The sequence below is a fragment of the Myotis lucifugus genome, unplaced genomic scaffold (assembly GCF_000147115.1).
Source record: "Myotis lucifugus unplaced genomic scaffold, Myoluc2.0 scaffold_6, whole genome shotgun sequence".
Classification (NCBI taxonomy): Eukaryota; Metazoa; Chordata; class Mammalia; order Chiroptera; family Vespertilionidae; genus Myotis; species Myotis lucifugus.
The window spans coordinates 8182893-8208907 of record NW_005871054.1 but is presented as its reverse complement, the minus strand read 5'-3'; the positions used below and the strand labels follow the sequence as shown (position 1 = coordinate 8208907).

Genomic DNA, 26015 nt, shown 5'->3' with positions numbered 1-26015 from the left:
TTGGGTTCTATAATTGCAACATTGTTTAGGTCCTGCTCGCTCCAGCTCTGATAGCTGAAAGCAGGTTTCTGGGGATTGTTTAGCTTCTATATTTGCAACAATGTTTCTTAGAGTGCAGCTCAGAGGCCAGCAAGGCAAGTGGGGAACCTTGGCTTCCTCCGTCACTGGAGCAAGCAAGCCTCCTGTTCACTTCAGCTGCCTGGCTGCCGGCCGCCATCTTGGTTGGCAGTTAATTTGCATATCGCCCTGATTAGCCAATGGGAAGGGTAGCAAAGTTATGGTTAATTACCATGTTTCTCTTTTATTAGATAGGATTATAGATGGGAGGGCTCATAGTTTAAAACTCTTCTAAAAGAGTCAAAACAAGTTTTACAGGGGCCATAGTGTGAATAGGTCTCTGGTATTCTTTGCACATAACTCTGGCCCACTCACTCATTTTCTCATCTTTAATTTTTGATGGGTAAAGGAAAGAGAGTGGCATAAGTTGAAAGGTAACGTAAATGCAAAATCTGGAGCGGATACACCGAAGATTTGCTTAAGCAAGATTTACTGAAGTATTAATAAATTTGATTTTTTTATTTCTAAATTTCCATGAGAGAAATGATCTCATCTCTATTACTTCCTAGCTATTCAAATAGTAACACTGAGGTAATTTAAAACATTCCACTCTGGCCATTTAAATGAAGCAGGGGGAAAAACTTTAATTCAGAAAGATATATGCATCCTATGTTCACTGCAGCATATTTACAATAGCCAAGATATGGAAACAACCCAAGTGTCACTGATGGATGAATGGACAATGAAGATGTGGCAATACACACACACACACACACACACACACACACACACACACACAATGTAATACTATGCAGCCATAAAAAAGAATGAAATGTTGACATTTGTGACAACATGAATGGATTTTCAGGGTATTATGCTAAATGAAATAACAGAGACACCATACAATTTTACTTACAGGTGAAATCTTAAAAACAAAATAAATGAACAAACAAAACAACAAAACATACACACAAAAAACTTATGAATACAAAGAACAGATTACTGGTTGCCAGAGGGGAGAGGGATTTGGGATGGGCAAAATAGGTGAAGGAGACCAGTTATAAAATAATTAAGTCATAGGAATGGAATGCAAAAAAACAAAACATAAAAAAAACAAACTCCTTTTCTAACCTAAGACTGCAGTCTAATAGTTAATGAAGATTGCATTTCCAAAATAAAATGCACTCCAACTGGGCTGGCGTGGCTCAGTGGTTGAGCGTCAACCTATGAACCAGGAGGTCACGGTTCAATTCCCACTCAGGGCACATGCCCAGGTTGCAGGCTCAATCCCCAGTGGGGAGTGTGCAGGAGGTAGCCAATCAATAATTCTCTCTCATCGTTGATGTTTCTATCTCTCTCTCCCTCTCCCTTCCTCTCTGAAATCAATAAAAATTGTTTTTGTTTTAATTTTTTAAATGAGCCCGGAGTGTCTTGTAAGTCCAGAAAATTTTAAAGTGCTAAAAAATGGGGTTATGTCAAACAAACACAGGAGCCAGTATGAAAGAGCACTCAATGATCAAGGTAAAATAATATGGGCAAAAAAATTCAATTACATTATATTGGATTGTCACCCAATGTATAAAATAAATATCCATGAGTCCATGCATATATAAATGACTGAATAAATGGAAGAGAAGATATATTCAAATAGCAGAAATTTTCCAAATAAATTATTTAAATTCTCCCCCTAAAGGAAAGGTGTTTAATTCCCACCTCAGTGAGGACTAACTTTAGTGATGTGCACACACACACATCTTAAGAAAGAGAAATGAAACCTCCTGTGCAATTATCTATGGAGTAAAGAAAAGGCACTTCTCACTCACGATGAGAAACAGTAAAGGCAGTTTACTACTCCTAAATTGAGATATTAAAATATATATGCCGAAACCGGTATGGCTCAGTGGATAGAGCGTCGGCCTGCGGACTGAAAGGTCCCAGGTTCGATTCCGGTCAAGGGCATGTACCTGGGTTGTGGGCACATCCCCAGTAGGAGATGTGCAGGAGGCAGCTGATCGATGTTTCTCTCTCATCGATGTTTCTAACTCTCTATCTCTCTCCCTTCCTCTCTGTAAAAAATCAATAAAATATATTTTTTTAAAAAAAACACATATATATATATATATATATATATATATATATATATATATGGCTACTAGTATTTAGCTAACTCTAAAACCACTGGACCAGGAAAGTAACATGATTTAGCAAAGGCAATGGATTTGGAATTGGAAGACGTGGCTGCACTTCTGACGCTGCCCATTATAATTTGGATTTCCCTTTGGGTAAATTACTTAAACTCTCTGAGCATGGTCTCTTAAGAATCAAACAGGGTAAAATAGCTGGTCCAACCCTGAAAGAGATTCAATAGAATTTCAGTATTTATGTACTATCCCAGTTGTTACAAATTTGAAAAAGTCTTCAAAATACCATTTTAAGAACATTTTCAGGACCAAATATAAACTGGTTTTGGAGGTTCCAATGACCAACTGCCCTCCTTAATTGATATGTGGGGACCAAAGAGACTTTATCTATCTGGTACTGAACCATGAACCACCACCCTCTCACTCTCTTCCTTTCCCTACAAGAGGGATTCTTGGAAAAAATGACTCATAACCTCTATTTCCTTCTCACTGAAAGGCAAAGCAGTTTCTGCTTCTATTCTCCTTACTGAAATTGTAAATGGTAAGTAAGGTCATTAAATATTTCCTAATGGAAAAACCCAAAGGGCACTTAAGTTCTTTTATGACAACTCATGAGTTCTTTTTTGGCTGCACTTTGAGGATTGGGGCCATGTCAGCTGGACCAATGCCAGCTTCTGACCCCTGTGCCAAAATGACAAGGTATTCACAACCGTGTTTCCTAAAACAAAGTGTCCTTTTACTTATAAACAATAAACTTGCTTACTTGTTTAAATGATAGGTGGTAGATTTTCATTTTGTTTTCTGCAAACCCCTAAGAGGGAAAGCAAAACCACATGGTTTTAAGTAGAGGTTAAATATTTAGGTAGAGATTAACAGGGGTAAAATATTAAGATCAGAACCTTATCTCGCCAGTTGAAACACAATTTAATGAAGCCAAATATATTTAAGATGTGCCAATCACAAAGGGTGATAGATAAATGTCAATTTCAGGTAGATTTGTAGTCAAGCACTTTGCACAATGTACATCATTTCATTATGTTTTATTTAGAAAACATTAGATATAAAACAATTTCCACAAGGAATTTCATGTGCAAAATTCTTAGACACTATTTAAGAGATTTCATCATGTATCTAAGATAAAGGGGAAAAGTGAATGAAAAGGAAGAGATTTGAATGCATTACAAAGAAATTAAACACAATTTAAAAATTAAAATCTAGGATAAAAGTAAAATATCTGAAACACATATAACAGCAAAGACTATCCAGAATATATAAAAATCTCTTTAAATATGAGGCATGCCTAAACTTCCAAAGAGAAAGCCTGCTTGAAAATACAATCACCACAGAGAAAAGCAGGGGTGAAAGAAAGGGAGACCTGGAGGCCTAATGACGTCACTCTGAGTACTAGCATCCAGCAATGCCTGCACTGACCTACCACGCAGGCTTAACATTTACATGAGCTACTCTATTGCATTCCCTCCTATTGTGTAAACTAGTTTAAACTTAGGTTCTGATTAATATTGCAGATAATTTAGTAATATCTATCAACATTTTAACTTTGAACACTTCTTGCACTAGCAATTTCACTTCTAAACTCCATCATACAGAAATGCTCACCCATGTGCACAAAGATAGATGATAGATAGATGATAGATAGATAGATAGATAGATAGATAGATAGATAGATAGATAGATACAGATGATAGATACATGAAGCACCACTTATAATAGCAAACTTTTAGAAAACAAACAAAATGTCCATTAACAGGAGAATGATTAAATATTACACATCTACACTATGAAACACCATAAAACAATGCTTTTACTCAGAATGAAATGGGGAACTATTGCACAGCTTTGAGAAGAGAGATATGGTCTGACATACTATAAAAGAAACCCTGCGATAATACTAAGACTAAACTGTGGTAGGACGGGGAAGAAGCACGGGCTGAACAGATTTGTTAGGATGCCAGTGCAGCAATCCAGGCAAGAGATGATGTGACCAAGGTATTAATGGTTATGGCAATGGTTAGAAATGGTGTGACTGTCTGTATACATTCAAATATATACATACACACATACACACATACGCGCGCATGTGCGCGCGCACACACAGACAGATTTGCTAACTGGGAGAGGTATAAGAAAAAGGAAGGACTTAGGAATGGCCCATAGTTTCTGGCCTGAGCTGAAATGATGGAGTATTTTCTATCTTACAGATGAAGAATCTGAACTACTCAGAGATTTAAAAACCTGTCCAAGGTCACACCAATAAAATGGAGGAATCAGGAAAACCCAGGTCCATGTGAACACAACTCTTAACCACTATGCTACGCTGCTTTGTTTTTCTAAGGATCGTTAGTATCTGTTATCATGGTCAATATGAAAGCATATTTTCTTAACATGAACTAATAAAAAATATTAAGAATTAAATCATATATTTGCCAAATTAAAATATTTGTTAGTGATAGGCTATAATTAATTACAAAACTTTAAGTGACCTTTAGTCAGCAAATGGTTTAATACTGAGTGGCATGATGAATTGTAGCTGAAGAGCTTTACTGCCCTCCAAGATAATAAGCTTCTTGAAATCTCATTATCTATGACACCAAACTTCCAACAAAGAAAAATAAAGACAAGCAAATTTGTTATTTGTACTAACACTTTAAACAAAGCAAAGTGAAAAATACATACATACACATATTAAATTTCTATGTTCTTCTCCAACTTGAATGAGAAGACCAAGATTCTTGGACTAGTTTCTGGATCTAAATTAAAGACAGTAAAGCAAAACCTTTCTAATCATTTCAGACTCTTCCATTCTTTTTGTGTATGCCCGAGCACCTTCATAACTGTAGTGAATCTATAAAAGGTACATTTTAGGAATCTCTGTCAGTTTACTAATGTGAGATGAAGTTCAAGGAAGTAGAAATTATATAAGACACTTTTTACAGGGGACAAGAGAATTATCCTATACTAGAGGCCTGGTGCACAAAATTCGTGCACTTGGGGGTCCCTCAGCCTGCGCCCTCTCGCAGTCTGGGAGCCCTCGGGGGATGTCCAACTGCCACCACCGCTGCACTCACCAGCTGTGAGCCCGGCTTCTGGCTGAGCTCGCTGCCCCTTAGCGCTGCCTGATGTGGGGGAGATCACAGTTTATCAAATTCATGCCTTCATGAGTGTCAGAATTTTCCACTAAGGCTCGTTTACTGAGCCCTTCACTCAGTAGCATGCTAGCAAATGTGTAACTGCCTCAGGGAGGGGAAAAACGCCTGGTTATATCACTGGTTTGTAGCACTGGCTGATTTCTGTGGTGTAAAAACTCCCACATAGCTGGTCTTCAGTTACAAGCATGAAGTCAACTAATACAGACTTGCAGCAGCACATGATTGCTCTCTGTCCTATGACTCTGTTTTATTTTATTTTTTTATAATACTTTTACTTTTTGCTATTATCTGTTTAGGTATTTATTGACTGTCTTCCTAACAGGAATATAAGCACCATAAAGGCAAGGACCTTGTCCATCCTGTTCTCTGTGTCCTCAGCAAATACAAAGTCAAAGTAATTGGAAAGATTCCCAAACTTAAGGAAACTGTAAAGTATAAAAAAGAAAGAATAATTCAAGCAAAATACTAACACCATCAATATCACTAACACTGCTCCTTTTGTTTGGGAAAAAAAAGAAAAACGATGACCAGAACTACCAAATGCTTAAACATCTTGTGCTCAGACAATAAAAAATGGGTCCGGCAAAGCCACTACCAAATAAAGGACAACATTTACAACCCATAGCAGGCAATCTTATCATCCTTAACAATGCACAGGCAGTTATTTTATGGTTATAGAAAGGGAAACAAATAAGCCATATATTACCATTGGTTTATGTCTTATTAATCCAGCTTGCAGGCCTCCCTTCCCATACCTTGAATTTACCTTACCTGCGTTAATTAACATCCGTAAACATTCTATAGAGTTGTGATAAGCTGCTTCATGAATTGGCATCCATCCCCTATTATCAGCAACATCAACGCTCCGTCCCTTTTTGAGCAGTTTTCTTAAGACTTGAACATTGCCTTCCCTTGCAGCAAGTCCAACCGAAGAGCATGTGTCAGAATAAGCCTCTGAAAAATCCATTCTTTTGACCAGTCTACAAAACAAGGCAGGAAAAAAATACTAGTGTCAATAAAACACTGAACTCCTAGAGATTAGCAGATCGAAGTGGACCTGTCTAACATCCCTCACATGAGGGCTGAGGAAGAGTCTGAGATGGAGAAAGAGACCTGTCAAGCCAGAGCCTCTGCTAGTCTAACCCAGGAAGTCTCTCTGATGAATTGAGATTCCTTGGAATATTTTTATTAAAGATAGCAAGAGAATTTTAAGTGTTCTATCATTCCTTCTCTGGAAATGTTGCCTGAGCAGCTCCTTCCTGCAGGCTTCTGCACCTACTCATATCCCCATTAAAATGTACTCACTAGAACTCTGTTGATGAGAGAGAGAGAGAGAGCTAAACACCTCCAGTTAATCCCAAATGCATACAGAGTGACCAGTAATGCTCAGCCTCAAGAATCCTATATAATAAAAGGCTAATATGCAAATTGTCTCCTAAGGAGTTTGACCGGGAAACTGGGAGTTTGATTGCTCACTATGGCATGCACTGACCACCAGGGGGCATCTCGGAACATGGTGGGCGACCTGCACTGAGGTGGGGGCGGCGTGGTGTTGAGGGAGCGAGGGAAGGAGGAGGTGGGGAGGCAGGGAAGCAGAGAACCTGATCGGCCCTGATCACCAGCCAGGCCTAGGGACACTACCTGTGCATGAATTTCATGCACTGAACCTCTAGTTAATTTATAATCCTCTATAGCTAAAAGCTAAACCCAAAGGAGTTAAAAAAGAAGTAAAGGACATTGAAAAGAACAAAGTATGTAAATCTACTTTTCCTGCCACAGGCGGTCCTTTGCAGAAGGGGCTAGAACACTCAGGTTCTCTTTCTTTGATAAAACAGTGCCACTAACTGAATATATTAAGATGCATTAAAAGCATCAAAAAAAGATGAGTTCACCTTTCCTACACAAGCCCAGAAATTTCTTCACAGCATTATTTCCCTTTTCCTCATCATCTCCCTTCAAAGTTCATTTCAAGTCAATGCCCAATATAGTTCTCAATATATAACTCTCACAAAGACAATTTCTTGTTAGTCACCCTATGAGGTGGGTTGGGCTAAGATTCAGAATTCTCAGGGGACTATCTCCTAAGGGATAGTCCCTCTCAGTAACATTCTGATCCCATTTTTCCTCTTAGTTTTGCTAATGATATTGGGGGATAATTCAGGAAATACCAACAACATGTCTAGTCTGATACAGGTGAAAAACTTTCTAGAACCACATTATAAATAATTTATCCAGAAAAGAAAGATTTGCGGAAAGAGGTTAAAAGAAACCACACAATATTTCTAATATTAAATCTAAACTTACACATGGTCACATTTAAATATAAAGCTGTAACTGCACAAGTTGATTCTACAATGAGCCAAATAGCTAAGGTTAGCTATGGATGAATTTGATCAGGTCAACTGGCCCATTACTAGGAAAGTGAAGATATTTATTCCAGAATATTTAATTACTCAGTTAACAGTTATTTACTGAGCACCAACTAGATGATTAACAATGTGGAGGATATAAAGATGATACAGACACAGATTCTACCTCAAATTATGTACAGTTACATAGTAATGATAAATACATGTGATTCTAAATAAAAAGCAGAAAGTGCCATAAGAGAAGTACAGATAAAGAGCCATAGTAGTCAAAGAAGAAAGAACTACTCCAACTTGGTGAGGGATATAAGCTGGGCCCGAAAAGAAAGATGGGGAGGATTTGACAATAGGCAGAAGCAAAGACATAACAAAGCTTACAGAAATAAACAGTTGAGGTTGAGTAAAGGACAGTAAATAAGAGAAACAATTATTTCACTTTGTTAAGGAGGATTAGGTAAACAAAGAACAGTAGAAAAAATGAAGTTATAGAAGTAACTGAAGCCAAAACTGTGGAGACTTTTGAATATTAAGCTATACTTTTTTTAACTATGTTAATTTCTAGCCAAGGCCATTACATCCAAGTTACACATACACACACACACACACACACACACACACACACACACATTTTAAGGCAATTGATAAATATATTCATCTAATGCAAGAAAAAACATTTTGATGTAGGTCTCTCGTAGCAATATGTTTATGGATTCATCTCCTAGGGCAAAGGAAACTAAGGAGACAAATAGGACTACATCAAAATAAAAAGTTTCTGCACATCAAAAGAAACCATCAAGAAAACAAAAAGAGAGCCCACTGTATGGGAGAATATATTTGGCGATGATACATCTGATAAAGGGTTAATATCTAAAATATATAAGGAACTCATACAAATTAACAGAAGGAGACACCCTAGCTGGTTTGGCTCAGTGGATAGTGTTGGTCCTCGGACTGAAGGGTCCTGGGTTCAATTCCAGTCAAGGGTATGTACCTCCATTGCAGGCTCGATCCCTGGTACTGGTCAGGGTGTGTGCAAGAGGCAACCAATCACTCTTTCTCTCTCTCTTTCTCTCTCTCTCTCTCTCTCTCTCTCTCTCTCTCTCTCTCTCTCTCTCTCCTTCTCTTCCCCTCCCTTCCACTCTCTCTAAAACTCAATGAAAAAATATCCTTGGGTGAGGATTTTTTAAAAAATTGGGCAAAGGACCTAAATAGACACTTCTCCAAAGTGGACATACAGATGGCCAAGAGACATATGAAAAAATGCTCAAAGTCACTGATCATCAGAGAGATGCAAATTAAAATGACAATGAGGTATCACCTCACACCTGTCAGAATGGCTACCATCAACAAATCAACAAATGACAAGGGCTGACAAGAATGTAGAAAAAAGGGAACCCTAGTAACCTGCTGCTGGTAATGCAGACTGATGTAGCCATTATGGAAAACAATAAGGAGTTTCCTCAAAAAATTAAATATGGACCTGCCAATTGACCCAATGATCCCACTTCTAGGAAACCCAAAATACCAATCAGAAAGAATGTATGCACCCCTATGTTCATAGCAGCACAATTTACAATAGCTAAAATATGGAAACAGTCCAAGTGCCCATCAGTAGATGAGTGGATAAAAAAGCTGTGGTACATTTATACCATGGAATATTATGCAGCAGTAAAAAAGAAGAATCTCTTACCCTTTGAGACAGCATGGAGGGACCTGAAGAGTATTATGCTAAGTGAAATAAGTCAGTCAGAGAAAGACAAGTATCACATGATCTCACTCATATGTGGAATCTAAAAACAAAATAAACTGATGAACAGAGTGGATCCAGAGACATGGAAGCATGAAACAGAGTGCGGAATCACAGAGGGAAGATGGGGGAAGGTGGTGGGTGGGAAGTAATCAACCAAGGACCTTGTATGCATATAGTATGACCCATGAACACAGACAGGGGGGTTAGGTACGGGCCTGGGGTGGGGGGCAGGGTAGTCCGGAGGGAGTCAATGGGGGGAAAAGAGGACATATGTAATACTTTCCACAATAAAGAATTATTTTTTTAAAAATTTCATTGTGGGAAAACCACATACAAACACAAACAAGAACACTACTCCAGCCAAGCCAGTGTAGCTCAGTGGTTGAATGTCGACCCATGAACCAGGAGGTCACAGTTCCATTACAGTCAGGGCACATGCCCAGGTTGCAGGCTCAATCCCCATTAGGGGGCATGTAGGGGGCAGCTGATCAATGATTCTCTTTCATCGCTGATGTTTCTATCTCTCTCCCTCTCCCTTCCTCTCTCTGAAATCAATAAAAACATATATATTTTTTTAATCTCAGAGGAAAGGTGGGGGTGGGAGAGGTGGGGAGAAATTAACGAGGGAACTTATATGCATATATGCATAGCCCATGGACACAAATAATAATGTGGTGAGGGCCTGGGAAGGGTGGGTAGGAGGTGAGAGGGTCAATGGGAAAAAAGGGGGGAGGGACATCTATAATACTTTAAACAGTAAAGATAATTTTTTAAAAAAAGAACACTGCTTCAAAGACATTAAAAACAGAATTTGAGTAAAAAAGGTATGCATCTTTTTCCAAATTTTACTGACTTTTCTCATATTTAGGACGATGTTAATGGATCCAGATTATAGGCAATAATTTGAAAAACTATCTTTGAGATTCTTATGGGAAGGAGAGTCAAAAGTAATGTACTATATAATAGCAGGATCATTCCCTTCAACCCTTATACCAATTAGTTAACATGAATAAACTGTTTATGGTCTCCTTTTATACAAATCTGCTTATGTTCTAGGCCAAAAGAGAATGCAAAAGAAATCACATGTGATGTATAAACTCTGGATCCTGCTTGGTGGAAAAAATAGCTACAAAAGCAATTCAAGATAATTAAGGAAATTTGAACATGGAATAGATATTTGATGATTTGATGATTATTATTGTTAATGTTCTTAGATGTAATAATGGATGAAGTTGTTGTTATTAGGAAAATGTCTTTATTTTTATAAGTATTTAACAGTGAAAAATCGTAATATATACTAGTATAACTTACCCTAAATGTTTCAGATTAAAAAGTATATACAGAGCCCTGACCGGTTTGGCTCAGTGGATAGAGCGTCGGCCTTCGGACTGAAAGCTCCCAGGTTCGATTCCGGTCAAGGGCATGTACCTTGGTTGCGGGCACATCCCCAGTGGGAGGTGTGCAGGAGGCGGCTGATCGATGTTTCTCTCTCATTGATGTTTCTAACTCTCTATCCCTCTCCCTTCCTCTCTGTAAAAAAATCGATAAAATATTTTTAAATAAATAAATAAATAAAAAGTATATACAGAGAAAAAAGAAATAAAACATCTGTAGCAAATGTTAATTATTGGATTCACACAGAGGAAATATGAATGGTTATTGTACTCCTTTTTTTCCCCTCCAACTTTTCTGTATGTTTGAAACTTTTAAAAATGTTGGAGGGTGGAGGGGAACTAACCATTCCAGGCAATGTGAAACTACAACTTGGAGAAAATATAAAAAGACCTGGTTATTCTTAAACTCAGCTTTTCTTTATAGCAGTTTCCTACTGATTTCTTAAGAGCAGAAGTAACTCTTTGAACCTGAGTGCTTAGCATTTTTAATAAAGGTAAAGACTATGAAATAGAAATCCTCAAGAAAGAACAATCATTTGGTATACAGAAACACAGCTGTGATAGTCCAAGTGAGCTTCCTATACAGTATTTTCAAACAGTAGCTCTCACCAGCAGATCGTAACACTTTTTAGGATCCTTGACCTGTTGGAAAAACTCATGAAAGTTGGAAAAACTCATGAAAGATATAAAGTTTCTCCTCAGAAAAATACCCGTAGACCCCAAATTTTGTATAGTTTCCAAAGTCTGTACCTGAGCTGAGAACCTTTGCCTACTCTTTTCTGAGCTGCTCAGAATACTAAAGACGAATAAGGTCGTTTTCGCATAAAATTTAAATATATAAGCAAATTTCATTGCATTAATAATAGCTCTTTCACAAGCATATAAATTCTGTGATAAATTTCCTGCTTCTATTTGAAAGTTGATTTTTAAAAGTGTAAAGCCGAATATGGATTACATTCCCAGTTTGCACTCTTCTGGCTGCTGTTAAATGAGCAGAAATCCCGTTTTCAAAGTGGAACAAAATGACTTTCTACGTGCCAACTGCCATACACATATCTTTCTGAGTATCTAAACCACACCGGCCAAGACTCCTGCCCTTTCCATTCTCCTTAACAAGCCGTGTTCGAAAACAGTACACAGTTCCAACCTCAGAGGCACACATCCCAGAAAGGATTGTGGGTATTGTAGTCTTCTGCACACGCGCACCAGAGGAAGGTCAAGGTGAATACTAGAGGCTGCAGGAGAATCTTGTTTAGCATACAGAAGGTCCACGCTTCTTGCTTACCCTAAGCAAGGAAATAAAATAACATTGACCGAAATAGAGCCAGAAAACGCACCTCGAACTTCAAGTCCCAGTATGCTTTGCGCCACCAACCAGGGATTGCGGCTATCAGCGCCTGCGCCCAGCGCAGCCGGTACGCGTCCGGCAAGCCGCAATCCAAACCCGTTCTGCCTCCACAGCCGCTGCAGAGGTGCTGACGAAAAATGTGGGTTTTTGGTTACGGGTCCCTGATCTGGAAGGTGGACTTCCCCTATCAGGACAAGCTGGTCGGACGCATCACAGGCTACAGCCGGCGTTTCTGGCAAGGCAGCACAGACCACCGCGGAGTCCCGGGCAAGGTAAGCCCTAGCCGTCCCCCAAACTTACTGTCCCCGGAGCGCTGCTCCCCACCTGCTGGCCCACCACCGCGGGACCCACACCCCAACGCTTCCCAGGGCCAAGCTTGTGGGTTAGGGATCATGCTGTCCTATCTGTGCTTCTTCCTGTGCCACCTGCCTCCAACCTCTCCCAAACCTAGGGTACTCCCTCCGAAGCCGCTTGAGGCTGGTGGTTAGTTTCGTGAGCAGGCGAGAAACAGGACACAAGCACACAGGCTCGCACAAGGCTGACGTGCTGGCAGGGGCCCCTATCTTGGCAACCTCTGCCCCAAAAAAGGCGGGAAGATCAATCTTTGAGTCACCACGGAGTTGAAATACTAAAATCAACTTGGAAATTCAGCTTTCTGGCCATTAAAATTGTTGGCATTTCTGCATTTGGGAAGACTTTCATTGGTTTGAATTTTAACGTATATGTTATTTCTGGGGTTTCTTTGTATCTATCCAAAGATTTATTTTATGACACCTAAGGTCATAGAAGAACTCGTTTCCAAAATTATTTTGGGTTATTAAGGAACTTACTCTGATCACTTTGATTAGATGTTAAGTGAGTTCCCCGTTAGTTATTTGAATAACACAGTATCCATTAATATATCATTATTTTAATGTTTCTGGATGGTTCTTCTCTGAAGTATAAATGTGAAATGTAAGTTCTTTGATCTATTTTTCAGTCAGTCATGCACTCATCTCATATTTGTACAGAAAAATAGTAGCAGCTCACTGCTTATGGAAATCAGCCTTGTGCTGGCTGAAAACAACTAATCCGTAAGGAACACTGAATTTGAATAACTAAGTGTGGATAACTTGAACACTTGTTTTAATTAACCTAACTTTTGGAAGAGCACAAAAATTTTTATTGCTTATATTTTCTTTAAAATACTCTGAAAGTTGTAGTAGCTTGATTACCGCTTTTCTTCTTTTTCTTTATTTTTATTGTTGATACTATTACAGATGTCCCCATTTCCTCCCCTTTGCCGCCATCATCACACTGTTGTCTGTGTCTGTGGGTTATGCATATATGTTCTTTGGCTAATCCCTTCACCTTCTTGCATCCTGTTCCCCTTCTCCTCTCCCTTCTCCCCTCTGACAACTGTCAGTCCGTTCCATGTATCCATGCCTGTTTCTATTTTGTCCCTCAGTTTATTTTGTTCATTAAATTCCACATATAAGTGAGATCGTATGGCATTTGTCTTTCTCTAACTGGCTTATTTCACATAACATAATCTGATAAATACATAATAAAATACTCTGAAAGTTGTATGAGTTTGATTACAGTTGTTGTTTTTTTAAGAAATAAATATTGGCCCAAAAGCATGTTATCTAAAATGTTAGAAATTAGATGCAGAAAGAAATTGGGGTTAATTCCAAAGAAATACCTACAGTCCTGGAAAGAGGGGCTGAGTAGGGCCCATAGTAGCTTGCACCTGCTAGTAAAGAGACATAGGATTAAAATCACAAAAAGAGCCTGAGTTAGAAGTCATTCTACCTCAACTAGAGTTGGTTAATTAAGAATTTGACTTTAGCCGAACCGGTTTGGCTCAGTGAATAGAGCGTCGGCCTGCAGACTTAAGGGTCCCAGGTTCGATTCCGGTCAAGGGCATGTACCTTGGTTGCGGGCACATCCCCAGTAGGGGGCGTGCAGGAGGCAGCTGATCGATCTCTCTCATCGATGTTTCTAACTCTCTATCCCTCTCCCTTCTTCTCTATAAAAAATCAATAAAATATTTTAAAAAAAAATTAAGAATTTGACTTTAAGGTAGGTGACTTGAAAACAGGGGAGTGACTTAGAGCAAATGCATATTTATAGGCCAACAGAAACTTCATGGCCAAAGTATCACCAAGAGTGTTATAAAACAATATTTAATATTTTAAGAACTAAGTTAAATAAAATACCTTTAGGATAGTCAGATCTGAACACTTAAAATTGCCATTCTGAAGAGAAAAGCCTTAGCCTAGGCCAGTGATGGCGAACCTTTTGAGCTCGGTGTGTCAGCATTTTGAAAAACCCTAACTTAACTCTGGTGCCGTGTCACATATAGAAATTTTTTGATATTTGCAACCAGAGTAAAACAAAGATGTATATTTTTGATATTTATTTTATATATTTAAATGCCATTTAACAAAGAAAAATCAACCAAAAAAATAAGTTTGCATGTCACCTCTGACATGCGTGTCATAGGTTCACCATCACTGGCCTAGGCTCTAATTTTAAGGACCAAATATTAAATATTTACAAGTAAGCTCAGCAGGTCTTGCTCAGTAGTTGAGCGTGACTTATGAATCAGGAGGTCACAGTTTGATTCCCAGTCAGGGCACATGCCCAAGTTGAGGACTCAATCCACAGCGGGGGCGTGCAGGAGGCAGCCAATCAATGATTCTTCTCATCATTGATGTTTCTCTCTCCTTTCTCTGAAATTAATTAAAAATATTTAATAAATAAATATTCGCGAATAAGGTTTAATAGCATATTTTACTACTCTAGTCTCAACCAAATGTTTGTTTGTTACATAACAATTGAGATATGTACACTGTGAGAATCATCTGGTAAGAAATTATCAAGTTAATACAACATGGTTCTTTAAAAGAAGACAGCCATAAAAGCCAGTATTTCTCTTTTTATTTAAATTTACTAAAAGATAAGGCAGGAAAGTTAGGAGGGAATAATTGCAATCGTCTTTAAAACTGTAATAGTTTTACACCTACTTCTATTTAAATAACCTATCCTAGAAAACTAAAGAAGAGTCTAAGTACTAAGCATTTTTTTAAAATATATTTTTATTGATTTAAGAGCAGAAGGGAGAGGGAGAGATAGAAACATCGATGAGAGAGAATCATTGATTGGCTGCCTCCTCCACGCCCCCTACTGGGAATGGAACCCACAACCCAGGCATATGTGCTTGACCGGAATCAAACCCCGGACCCTTCAGTCCATAGGCTGATGCTCTATCCACTGAGCCAGTACCATCTAGGGCAGTACTAAGCATTTTCTAAGTATGCTGTTCTGTTAAAAAAAAAAAAATGGAAAAACATTATTATTCACTTCACATTTTTCATAACAGTGGATCACCAACCTTATATAAATATTAACTGTCTGACATGATACAAAAACCTACAGAAGTACCCATCAAATCAAAATAACATAATTGCTATATAGGACTATGATTTTTACAGCAACATGTGCTCCTAGTAGGTAGGTCATCATTCCGTATGAAATGTAATATTTTTAAACAAATGTTAGACTTATTTCTACACTAGTGGCCCGGTGCACGGATTCATGCACATTGAAAGGAAACTAATTAGAAGAAATATTTTAATATCAGGCTCCCTCCTCTCTGGTTCCGGGGTGCGTCACCCGAGAACCACCGCTACCAAGTCACCGTAGCTCGGCAGCTCCTGCGTTGAGCGCCTGCCCCCTGGTGGTCAGTGTGTCATATGTACCGGATGATCAGATGGTCACTTAGCCTTTTATATATAGAGAGAGATTCTGCAAAGGGCTATTTACTTTATGAAACTGTGCTTTCTTTTTGGCTTCACTTAATTTTTTTACTAAGTTTAATCAAGCATTTCATCTATACTAATAATCTCATCTATACTAATAATACTAGTATATGCTATTTGTTTGGGACACCATCACAGTAACAACTGATTGGCAGGCTGCATGCGCAGCAGGCATGGGTGGGTGGGGACTTGCAGAGTCGGGGATGGGGGTGGGGCCTCTCCCCCGGCTCCGGCCAACCTCTTTGGGGCAATCCATCGAGGAGCCCCGGATGGGTGGGCCAAGCCTACCTCTTTGGGGCGATGGATCGTGGGGCTCCTGCACTGTGACAGGGCACAGGCCAGGCTGGGGGAACCCCCCACACACACCCCGAGTGCACAAATTTCGTGCACCAGACCACTAGTTTATATATAAAAAACTGGCCATTTCTCAATCAAATGAAAGATTTATTTAAATGTGAAAATTTTTTCACATCAGAGAAAATTTTCATTTCAAAAAAGAGGAAACATTTTAACACAAGATAATTGTGAACATTTACTAAATCCCTAACTTTTCTAGAGCAGCCTTAATTACGGGTGTGTTTTTTAATATCTCCATTTTAAGTCAACATACCATGTAACTAATATATGCAAGTTGAAGGGAATGGCTTATAAAGGCCAAAATAGTATGGATAAAGCAGATTCTCTTAATTCACTTTAAAAGTTATCATAAAACATAAGAGCTTTTTTTAAAAGTGTCTTGTATGAGCAAATGAAGTTTAAATATCCCATGTCAACAATAATTTGTTAATGCTTGGTTAGTTGATGAACTTTAATTTAGAGAAAAAAATGTTTGTTTTACTTATTTGTGTTTTGTTTTGTTTTTTACTTTTTTAAAAAAACAGCCTGGAAGAGTTGTGACTCTTATTGAAGATCCTGGGGTATAGTATAATTTTTTTTTTTTTTGTATAGTCTTTAGTTACATAAGTTGTTGAGCTGTTTCTCAATTTTAAATTAAATCATACTGACAATCGTTACAATTTCAACTGCACTAGATCTAGAATTCCTCTCTATTCATCTGTTGAAAAAAGTTGGATGCAGAATGCAAGGTACACAACAAAAGAAAAACAAATGGCATGTGGTCTCATTTATTTTTCTTAATGAGTTTGTTGATTGAGAATTTTGTGGTCCTCTTTTACATGAATGGAGCCAGCCCAACTACCATTAAGAATGAAATGGAAACCTAAAAGCTCTCCTCACATTTACTAGGAGTCTAATACAGGGTGTCCCCCCCCAAAAAATGTATACATACTGTAACAGCTGATAGCTCACTTTTGAAAATGAAATATATTTTAATAAACACTGCCTTTATAATTATTCAAAATGTGTATATACATTTTTGGGGTACACCCTATATTTTCAACAAAAACCCCAGGCAGGAATTATTGCTTTCTTTATTGTCTAAATTTATCAATAGCACAACAAGTTTTTTAACAGGTTTGAAGCACTAGAAAACTTTTATTTACTCAATAGTCCTGTTTCTTAAATATTTTCAGTCATTTTATTGAGGTATAGGTTAAGTTTAATACTGTGAAATTAAAGATTTACCTGTGGAAAGGACTTTGACATACAAAAATCAGCAGCTAGCAACAGCAGATAACTAATGGTAAAATTATGAAATGCTTTCATAATTTACATTAGGAATGGCATCTATAATAAGGCTTTAAACTAGTAACTATAAATCTTAATTAAAGTTAATAAATGGTACTTTGTTTCTAGAGAATGTTAATTCATTCAAGAGGATGCTTAGCAACCTAAAGTTTAATAAAGTTAATAAAGGTGCTCAAAAAGATAGAAAATCTGTATCACAAAATGTAAATGTAACATATCACAGATACTTTATTTATAGTAAAAAAAATATTAGCTAAAATATATTATTTTTACTGACACTTTGTTCATGGGCTCTCTTGACAAAAGAGGTTGTTATGTAGTATTCTCAAAGGAGTAATTTACAAAGGATACTTGAAAGTTTAGGCAGTGAAGAGATGAACAAATAAACTGCTCAGCCCTTAAGTAGTTGATTACTACAGAGCTTTTAAAACCTTTTGGGAAAAAAAAAAAAACACCCAATATGTAAAAAGTAAGTGATGCTCAGCTCCTAGTACCACCCCCCACCCCCAGCACCCCAATATTCATATCCAGATAGCCTCTGTGGTAGGCTTCAGGGTGGCTTTAACACTCCATGCAGCAGTTTGAAAACTACTGCCCTACCATCAGTGAAATGCTTATGAATTTAAAGCTTCAGAACCTCAGTTTTAATGACCAAATGAAGACCTGATCTTTTTTCATTTCGGTCTCATTAGATAAAAAACATATTTTCAAAAATTTAAACAAAGATAAATATCCTGGTGGGCAAGGAAATAATGTTTTCAAACTGAAGAATTTAAAATGATTTCCTTTATTGTTTAGTATGTACCTCTTTGATGTACCAAGTAAACTGCATTGATTTCTAAGATAAACAAGAAATTTTCTTACATCACAATGTACTTTCACCTGTTTTACCATGTAAATACTAAACAATATATTCTTTTCACTTTTCAATAGGGTTGTGTATGGGGTGTTGCTTACAGACTGCCAGCAGGAAAGGAAGAAGAAGTAAAAGCGTACCTTGACTTCAGAGAGAAAGGAGGCTACAGGACCACAACAGTCATTTTTTATCCAAAAGATCCCACTACAAAACCATTCAATGTGTTGCTATATATTGGAACACATGATAATCCTAATTACCTTGGTCCTGCACCTCTGGAAGATATTGCTGAACAAATCTTTAATGCAGCTGGTCCAAGTGGAAGAAATACAGAATATCTTTTTGAACTTGCAAATTCTATTAGGAATCTTGTGCCAGAAGATGCAGATGAGCATCTTTTCTCTTTGGAAAAATTAGTAAAAGAACGTTTAGAAGGAAAACAGAACCTCGACTGCTTATAAAGACCTAATCATTGACTTTTCCAGAGAAGCAGAACTTTTAGTCTTCAAGAATAGTTGCACTGCACAATGACAATATGATTTGGAAACATATTTACTTGAAGATCTTATTTATTTTTAATGTTGTAGTCAAGATATCATCAAAATTTATAGTTAATTCCAAGTGTCCCGAAACACATATATATTCAAAGTATATGGTATAGTTAAAGAAAAAATTCAATTGTATATTGAACACTTGATCATGAGAAGTTCTTTAGAAAAATACAAGAAATTTCACAGCTTGTTTTTTAATCAGAGTAAAAATAATTTGTTCTTTCATATGACAATACTATTTTGAAGTTGTAGAGAATTAACTCAAAAATCCAATAAATATAATAAGGTATACCTTCAATATATTCCTATGCAATAATTCTGTTACCATGGTTTAAAATATACAAGCTGAAAATATGTGTAATTAGAAATATATAGTTACTAGAGGCCTGGTGCACAAAATTCGTGCACTGAGGGGGGGGTCCCCTCAGCTGGTCTGCGCCCTCTCGTAGTCCAGGAGCCCTTGGGGGATGTCCAACTACCGGCTTAGGCCCCCTTGGACATCCCTCTCGCAGTCCGGGAGCCCTCGCTCCTTACCGCCCACCTGCTCACTGCTCCTTATCACTCGGCTCGCTGCTCCTTAGCACTGCCGCGGAGGCGGGAAAGGCTCCAGCCACTGCCACTGCACTCGCCAGCCATGAGCCCGGCTTCTGGCTGAGCAGCGCTCCCCCTGTAGGAGCGCACTGACCACCAGAGGCAGCTCCTGTGTTGAGCGTCTGCCTCCTGGTGGTCAGTGCACATCATAACAACCAGTCGTTCTGGTCATTCTGCCATAACAGTTGCTTAGGTTTTTATTATATAGATAAGATTTCAGCTTTGATTAGAAATTTCCTTGTTCAGTTATTAATACCCCTTCCAAATTTAAGGCCCCCAAAATTAGCATGTTTAATATAAAAATTTCCTATGCATCTCCCTTTTTGAATAAATGCATTTTACTACATGGAAAAAAACTCATTCAGCTAAAAAAGCACAAATTACATATTATAAATCCACTGACAATGTAGTCTGTCATTCACTTTGTATTAATCTTAAAGTAAAATGTTTAAAAGATGGGTATTCTAATATTATAAATTAACAAACATATTAATTGAAAGTTTGGTGTTTTGATTTTTTTTAAATATATTTTATTGATTTCAGAGAGGAAGGGAGAGGGAAAGAGAGATAGAAACACCAATGATGAGAAAGAACCATTGCCCTGGCCGGCTTGGTTCAGTGGATAGAGCATCGGGCTGCGGACTGAAGGGTCCCAGGTTCAATTCCAACCAAGGGCACATGCCTGGGTTGCGGGCTCGATCCCCAGTAGGGGGTGTGCAGGAGGCAGCCGATCAATGATTCTCTCTCATCATTGGTGTTTCTATCTCCCTCTCCCTTCCTCTCTGAAATCAATAAAGAAATTAAAAAAAAAAAAAAAGAGAAAGAACCATTGGTCAACTGCCTCCTGCACGCCACCCACTGGGGGTCGAGCCCACAAGCCAGGCATATGCCCTTGGCCGGAATTGAACCTCAGACCTTTCAGTCCACAGGCCGATGCTCTATCCACTGAGCCAAACCAGCTAGGGCGAAAGTTTGGTGTTTTTAAGGTCTTTTAGAATGATAAATTTTTTTAATTAAAAAAAAAATGGCATTGAGTGGGTTTTTTAAAATAGATGTTTCTACTTCTACTCCAGGCCAATCACTTGCTGTACAGATTTTTTCCTCTTCTGTCTTGTCACCTAAACAAGACTTCTGCTGAATTAGTGTTGATGGTGCCACTAAGTAGGAAATGTATAATAATAATATACATTATTAATTCATGTAGAATTAGCCTTGATTCAAACTCATCAGATTATTTCTTTCTCAAAAGGATATAGTCTCTCTAAAAATCTTTCAATATGAAAAGAATTTCAGTATCACATTAAATCTGATACGAAACAATAAAAATTCTTTTAACCCAGTCATGACTAATAGTACAGAATAAAAATAAAGCTGTCCTGTGTGATGATTGTGGGAAGGGGGGGAGGAGAGTGAAGGTGCAAGAGGGTTTAGAGGGTAATAAGTGGTGATGGAAAAAATAAAAGAAATAAGCTTTCTGGAGGAGACATATAAATAAATATGAAAACAAAAATAAATAAATAAAGCTGCCCTACATAGTAGGAATGGTAATTCTTTTCATGTTTTTCTATTAACACTTTTCTTAGTAATTTACTCAGCTCTATAGCTTTTTAAATATTTTCCAACACTTTCAGTATTAGTGTTCCAGAAGGCATTTCATTTGTCCTGTACAAGAAAAGTACTGACATTCACTAATGAATATTGCATAAGGATATACCAGGCAATTACATATGAAAGCATTTTCTCAATAACACCTCTAAACTTGTTCCCAGAGTAACCTGCATACAGTTATACATCTAATAAGTAGCAGAAATCCAGGTTTCTTTGACTCAAGCACAAGATCTTTCTACAATATATTTTAAAAACCATCTGAACTTAACCATCTTAACTACCCTGCATTTTTTTCTTTAAGAGGTAAACAAGATTAATGTTTTGTATAATGAAATAGTACATAACTTATGACATAAAGATGCTAGAGTTAATTTTGATAGATATATAGAGAGATTCCAACAAATACAATGGGCCTATCCAAGATTCACATGCTGTAGCTCACAATCACATAGGTGAGTTCAAAGATCTAGCCTTTTATTTTACAAGGTTAGGTCCAAAGGAGTTTGTGACTCCCCAGAGATTCTTCTATCACTTAATACATAACAGAATATTAAGGGGGAGAATTACTTTGTGATCCTCATTTAAATGCCTTTCTAGCTTTCAGTTAGGAATTAGACAAACCCTGGCTAGTGTGGCTCGGTTGGGTGTTGTTCTGTGCACCAAAAGGTTGCTGGTTCAATTCCCGGTCAGGGCATGTGGCTGGGTTGCAAACTAATACCAAATAGGGCGTGTACAGGAGCAGGCGATGGATGTTCCACTCTCACATCGATGTTGCTCTCTCCCTCACCCTTCCTCACTCTCTAAAAATCAATAAAACTTTTTTTAAAAGAAGTTAGACAAGAAAATATGTGAACATGCATGTGGCATGCCATCAACACTAATAGGGAGGCCCTGTTCCAAAAGGCCCAGGAACAGGGATATTCCTTTTCATTGAGATGGAGAGAAACAGAACTAAAGTGGGGAAGTTAAACAGTACTGAATTAGAGAGAAGCTAGGGTTTGGAGCCTCCAAATCAGCAAGAATCATAACAAAGGTACCAATTACCTAGAGCTTACTTTTGTTAGCAAAACTAAGTCTCTCTCTACTGGCCTTGGAACTCACTTCTAAAACATTTTCTCTCATTGTGATCTATTCACACACAAATATCAGGCTCTCATTTCTCGGAATACAAAGAGTTAGGTGATATGTATTAGGGATTCAAGTGTGAGTATAAACCCTCCATTGAGAAGACACCTGTAATATAAATCTCTAATTGAGTGGATTTTTTAAAATAAGTGTTTCTACTCCTACTCCAGGCCAATCTTAAATTTCCTTTTCCCACTCCCAAACAACACATTCACTGTTCAATCTACTAAGAACTATAAATAAGTACCATTTTATAAATACCACCTCCACACATAAAAGGTTTATCAGCCCGGCCATTGTGGCTCAGTGGTTGAGTGTCAACCCATACACAAGAGGTCACTGGTTTGATTCTCGGTCAGGGCACATGTCCAGGTTGTGGGCTCGATCCCCCATAGGGGGCATGCAAGAGGCAGGCGATCGATGTTCCTCTAATGGATGTTTCTATCTCTCCCTCTCCCTTTTTCTCTAAAATCAATATCAATAAAAACATTTATTTTAAAGTTTATCATTTAGGGAAACAAAGATTGTTGTACTGTCAACTTTGAATACTTTAAAGCATGAATGTGATCCATTTCTTTAAGACTGATTTTAAAAGTTTGACCATTGGGAGAAACCAAGATGGCGGCATAGGTAAACACCAGAAATTGCTGCCTCGCACAACCACTTCAAAAATACAACTAAAAGACAAAACGGACATCATCCAGAACCACAGGAAGGCTGGCTGAGTGGAAATTCTACAACTAGAAGGAAAGAGAAAAGCACTGAGACTCAGAGGAGGTGTGGAAGTAAAGTGCAGAGGTATGGAGGCGCACGCCGAAAGGGCTGGCAGCTGAGGACTCGGCGCACGTGGAAAGGGCTGGCGGCTGAGGACGTGGCGCACGTGGAAAGGGCTGGCAGCTGAGGACGCGGTTGTCTTTTTCAATCAGGAGGGAGTCTCGAGCTCCTGACTGCTCTGAACTCCAGTTCCGGGTGAGTCTCTGGGGACCCAGACTCATACGAGGAGAAACTGGACTGTCTGGCATCGGGCAGAACTCGAGGGCAGCTTTCTCTCAGAGGTGCTTGCAGCGATTACCAGGACACTGAGACGCGGGGCCTCTTAGTGTAGGACTGGGGAGCAGCCATAGCTGCTTGCTCCGCCCTGTTGATCCCCTGAGACCCTGCCCCACCCAAGCTGTGCACAAAGCCTTTTGCATATGAAAGGCCTGGCCCTTTGCAACCTGAAAATTACCTAACAAACTGCAGCTGAATCAGAGTGACCCAGAACTTCCAAAAGAAGGTCCTAGGCCCCACAGCAGCTTGCATTGCTTCACAGCTGGGCCTATCTGGGCACCTCCAAATCCCAAACAAAGAAGAGGAATCTGCAGATCTCTCTGTAGCTCCTGCTGGGTAGCCTCAGGCAGAGGCTAAATTAGAACCTCCTTAGAGATCCAAGAGCCAGCGTACCCAGTGGTCAGAGTGGGACCATCCAGATTACAACTCCTCAGATCCATAAGGGACACACTCAGGGGGCAGACACAGTGAGCACCAAAGCCCAACTGAAGCAAGTCTCGCCCCAGAAGGGTGTCTTCAGCACAGAAGTTCTCCCACTGCAGACTCAGCTGATTCTCACAGCCAATTGGCCTGGAGGTCAATTCCTCCCAGTGATACCTACAACCATCAAGACTTAACTACAACAAGACTGTGCACAAAGCCCACAAAGGGGTGCACCTAGAGTGTCCACCTCAGGTAATTGGGGAGGCTGACCCACTGGGCCCTACAGGACACCTAGCACACAAAGCCACTCTATCAACACAGGGAAGCATAAAAATGCGGAGACAAAGAAACAAGTCACAAATGACAGAAATGGAGGAAAGCAAACTACTGGATATAGAGTTCAAAGCCACACTTTTAAGGTTTTTTAAGAATTTTCTAGAAACCGCCGATAAATTTAGTGAGACCCTCAAGAAATCTAGTGAGACCACCGATAAATTTAGTGATACCCTCAAGAAATCTAGTGAGACCCTCGAGGTTATGAAAAAGGATCAACTAGAAATTAAGCATACACTGACTGAAATAAAGGATATTATGCAGAGTTCCAACAGCAGAATAGAGGATCGCAAGAATCAAGTCAAAGGTTTGAAATACGAAGAAGCAAAAATCACCCAACCAGAAAAACAAAAAGAAAAAAGAATCCAAAAATACGAAGATAGTGTAAGGAGACTCTGGGACAACTTCAAGCGTACCAACATCCGAATTATGGGGGTGCCAGAAGAAGAAAGAGAGCAAGATATTGAAACCTATTTGAAGAAATAATGACAGAAAACTTCCCCTACCTGGTGAAAAAAATAGACTTACAAGTCCAGGAAGCGCAGAGAACCCCAAACAAAAGGAATCCAAAGAGAACCACACCAAGACACATCATAATTAAAATGCCAAGAGCAAAAGACAAAGAGAGAATCTTAAAAGCAGCAAGAGAAAGACAGTCAATTACCTACAAGGGAGTACCCATACGACTGTCAGCTGATTTCTCAACAGAAACTATGCAGGCCAGAAGGGAGTGGTAAGAAATATTCAAAGTGATGAATAGCAAGAACCTACAACCTAGATTACTTTACCCAGCAAAGCTATCATTCAGAATTGAAGCTCAGATAAAGAGCTTCACAGATAAGAAAAAGCTAAAGGAGTTCATCACCACCAAACCAGTATTATATGAAATGCTGAAAGGTATCCTTTAAGAAGAGGAAGAAGAAGAAGAAGAAAAAGGTAAAGATACAAATTATGAAGAACAAATACACATCTATCAACAAGTGAATCTAAAAATCAAGTGAATAAATAATCTGATGAACAGAATAAACCGGTGAATATAATAGAATCAGGGGCATAGAAAGGGAGTGGACTGACTATTCTCAGGGGGAGGGAAGGGGTGTGGGGGGTGTGGGAAGAGACTGGACAAAAATTGTACACCTATGGATGAGAACAGTGGGGCGGGGGGGTAAGGGCAGAGGGTGGGGTGGGAACTGGGTGGAGGGGAGCTATGGGGGGAAAAAGAGGAACAACTGTAATAATCTGAACAATAAAGATTTAATTTTAAAAAATAAATAAATAAAAGAGATGTCAGAAAAAAAAAAGTTTGGCCATTGGTTAAACAGCATGCTATTAAACAATGATTGGGTTACCAAAGAGATCAAAGAAGAAATAAAAAGCATCCTGGAATCAACTGACAATGAAAACACAACAATCCAAAAATCTATGGGACACAGTGAAAGCAGTCCTGAGGAGGAAGTTTATAGCTCTACAGGCCCACCTCAAAAAACAAGAAAAATGGTAATAAATTATCTAACCCTGCAACTTAAAGAATTAGAAAGAGAGCAACAAGAAAAGCCCAAAGTAAGCAGAAGGAAATAATAAAGATCAGAATGGAAATAAACGACACAGAGACAAAAAAAAAATACAAAAGATCAATAAAACCTAGTGCTGGTTCTTTGAAAAGATAAACAAGATTGATGAACCTCTACTCAGGCTCACCAAGAAACAAGAGAGAGGACCCAAATAAACAAAATCAGAAATGAGAGAAGTAACAACCAACCCCCCAAACATACAAAGGATCGTAGAAAAATACTACAAACAAT

The 26015-nt window shown here is 38.6% G+C and overlaps 2 protein-coding genes across 6 annotated transcripts in view; one reads left to right on the top strand and one right to left on the bottom strand.

Annotated features, from left to right (window-relative positions):
• Positions 1-26015, bottom strand: part of ASB3 (ankyrin repeat and SOCS box containing 3) — a 74568-nt gene that overhangs the window by 46801 nt on the left and 1752 nt on the right. The window contains exons 2-3 of one of the 4 annotated variants that reach the window (XM_023746862.1): positions 12213-12350; positions 6137-6345 (exon numbers count right to left, since the gene is read on the bottom strand). In XM_023746862.1, coding sequence (XP_023602630.1) covers positions 6137-6332 — 196 coding nt within the window. In that variant the 5' untranslated portion in view covers positions 6333-6345; positions 12213-12350. Of the gene's footprint in view, positions 1-6136; positions 6346-12022; positions 12162-12212; positions 12351-18792; positions 18924-26015 lie in introns of those variants that run through there. The other 3 variants (XM_006083351.3, XM_014447342.2, XM_006083349.3) reach the window with 3 other exon arrangements.
• Positions 12227-19381, top strand: CHAC2 (ChaC cation transport regulator homolog 2). 2 transcript variants are annotated; one of them, XM_006083352.3, is made up of 3 exons: positions 12268-12495; positions 16911-16946; positions 18610-19381. In XM_006083352.3, exons 1-3 carry the CDS (start codon positions 12361-12363, stop codon positions 18991-18993), a joined length of 555 nt encoding a protein of 184 aa, XP_006083414.2. In that variant the 5' UTR covers positions 12268-12360; the 3' UTR covers positions 18994-19381. The 2 variants fall into 2 exon arrangements, with proteins under 2 accessions (XP_023602673.1, XP_006083414.2); XM_023746905.1 differs by lacking the exon at positions 16911-16946 and having other exon boundaries at positions 12227-12495.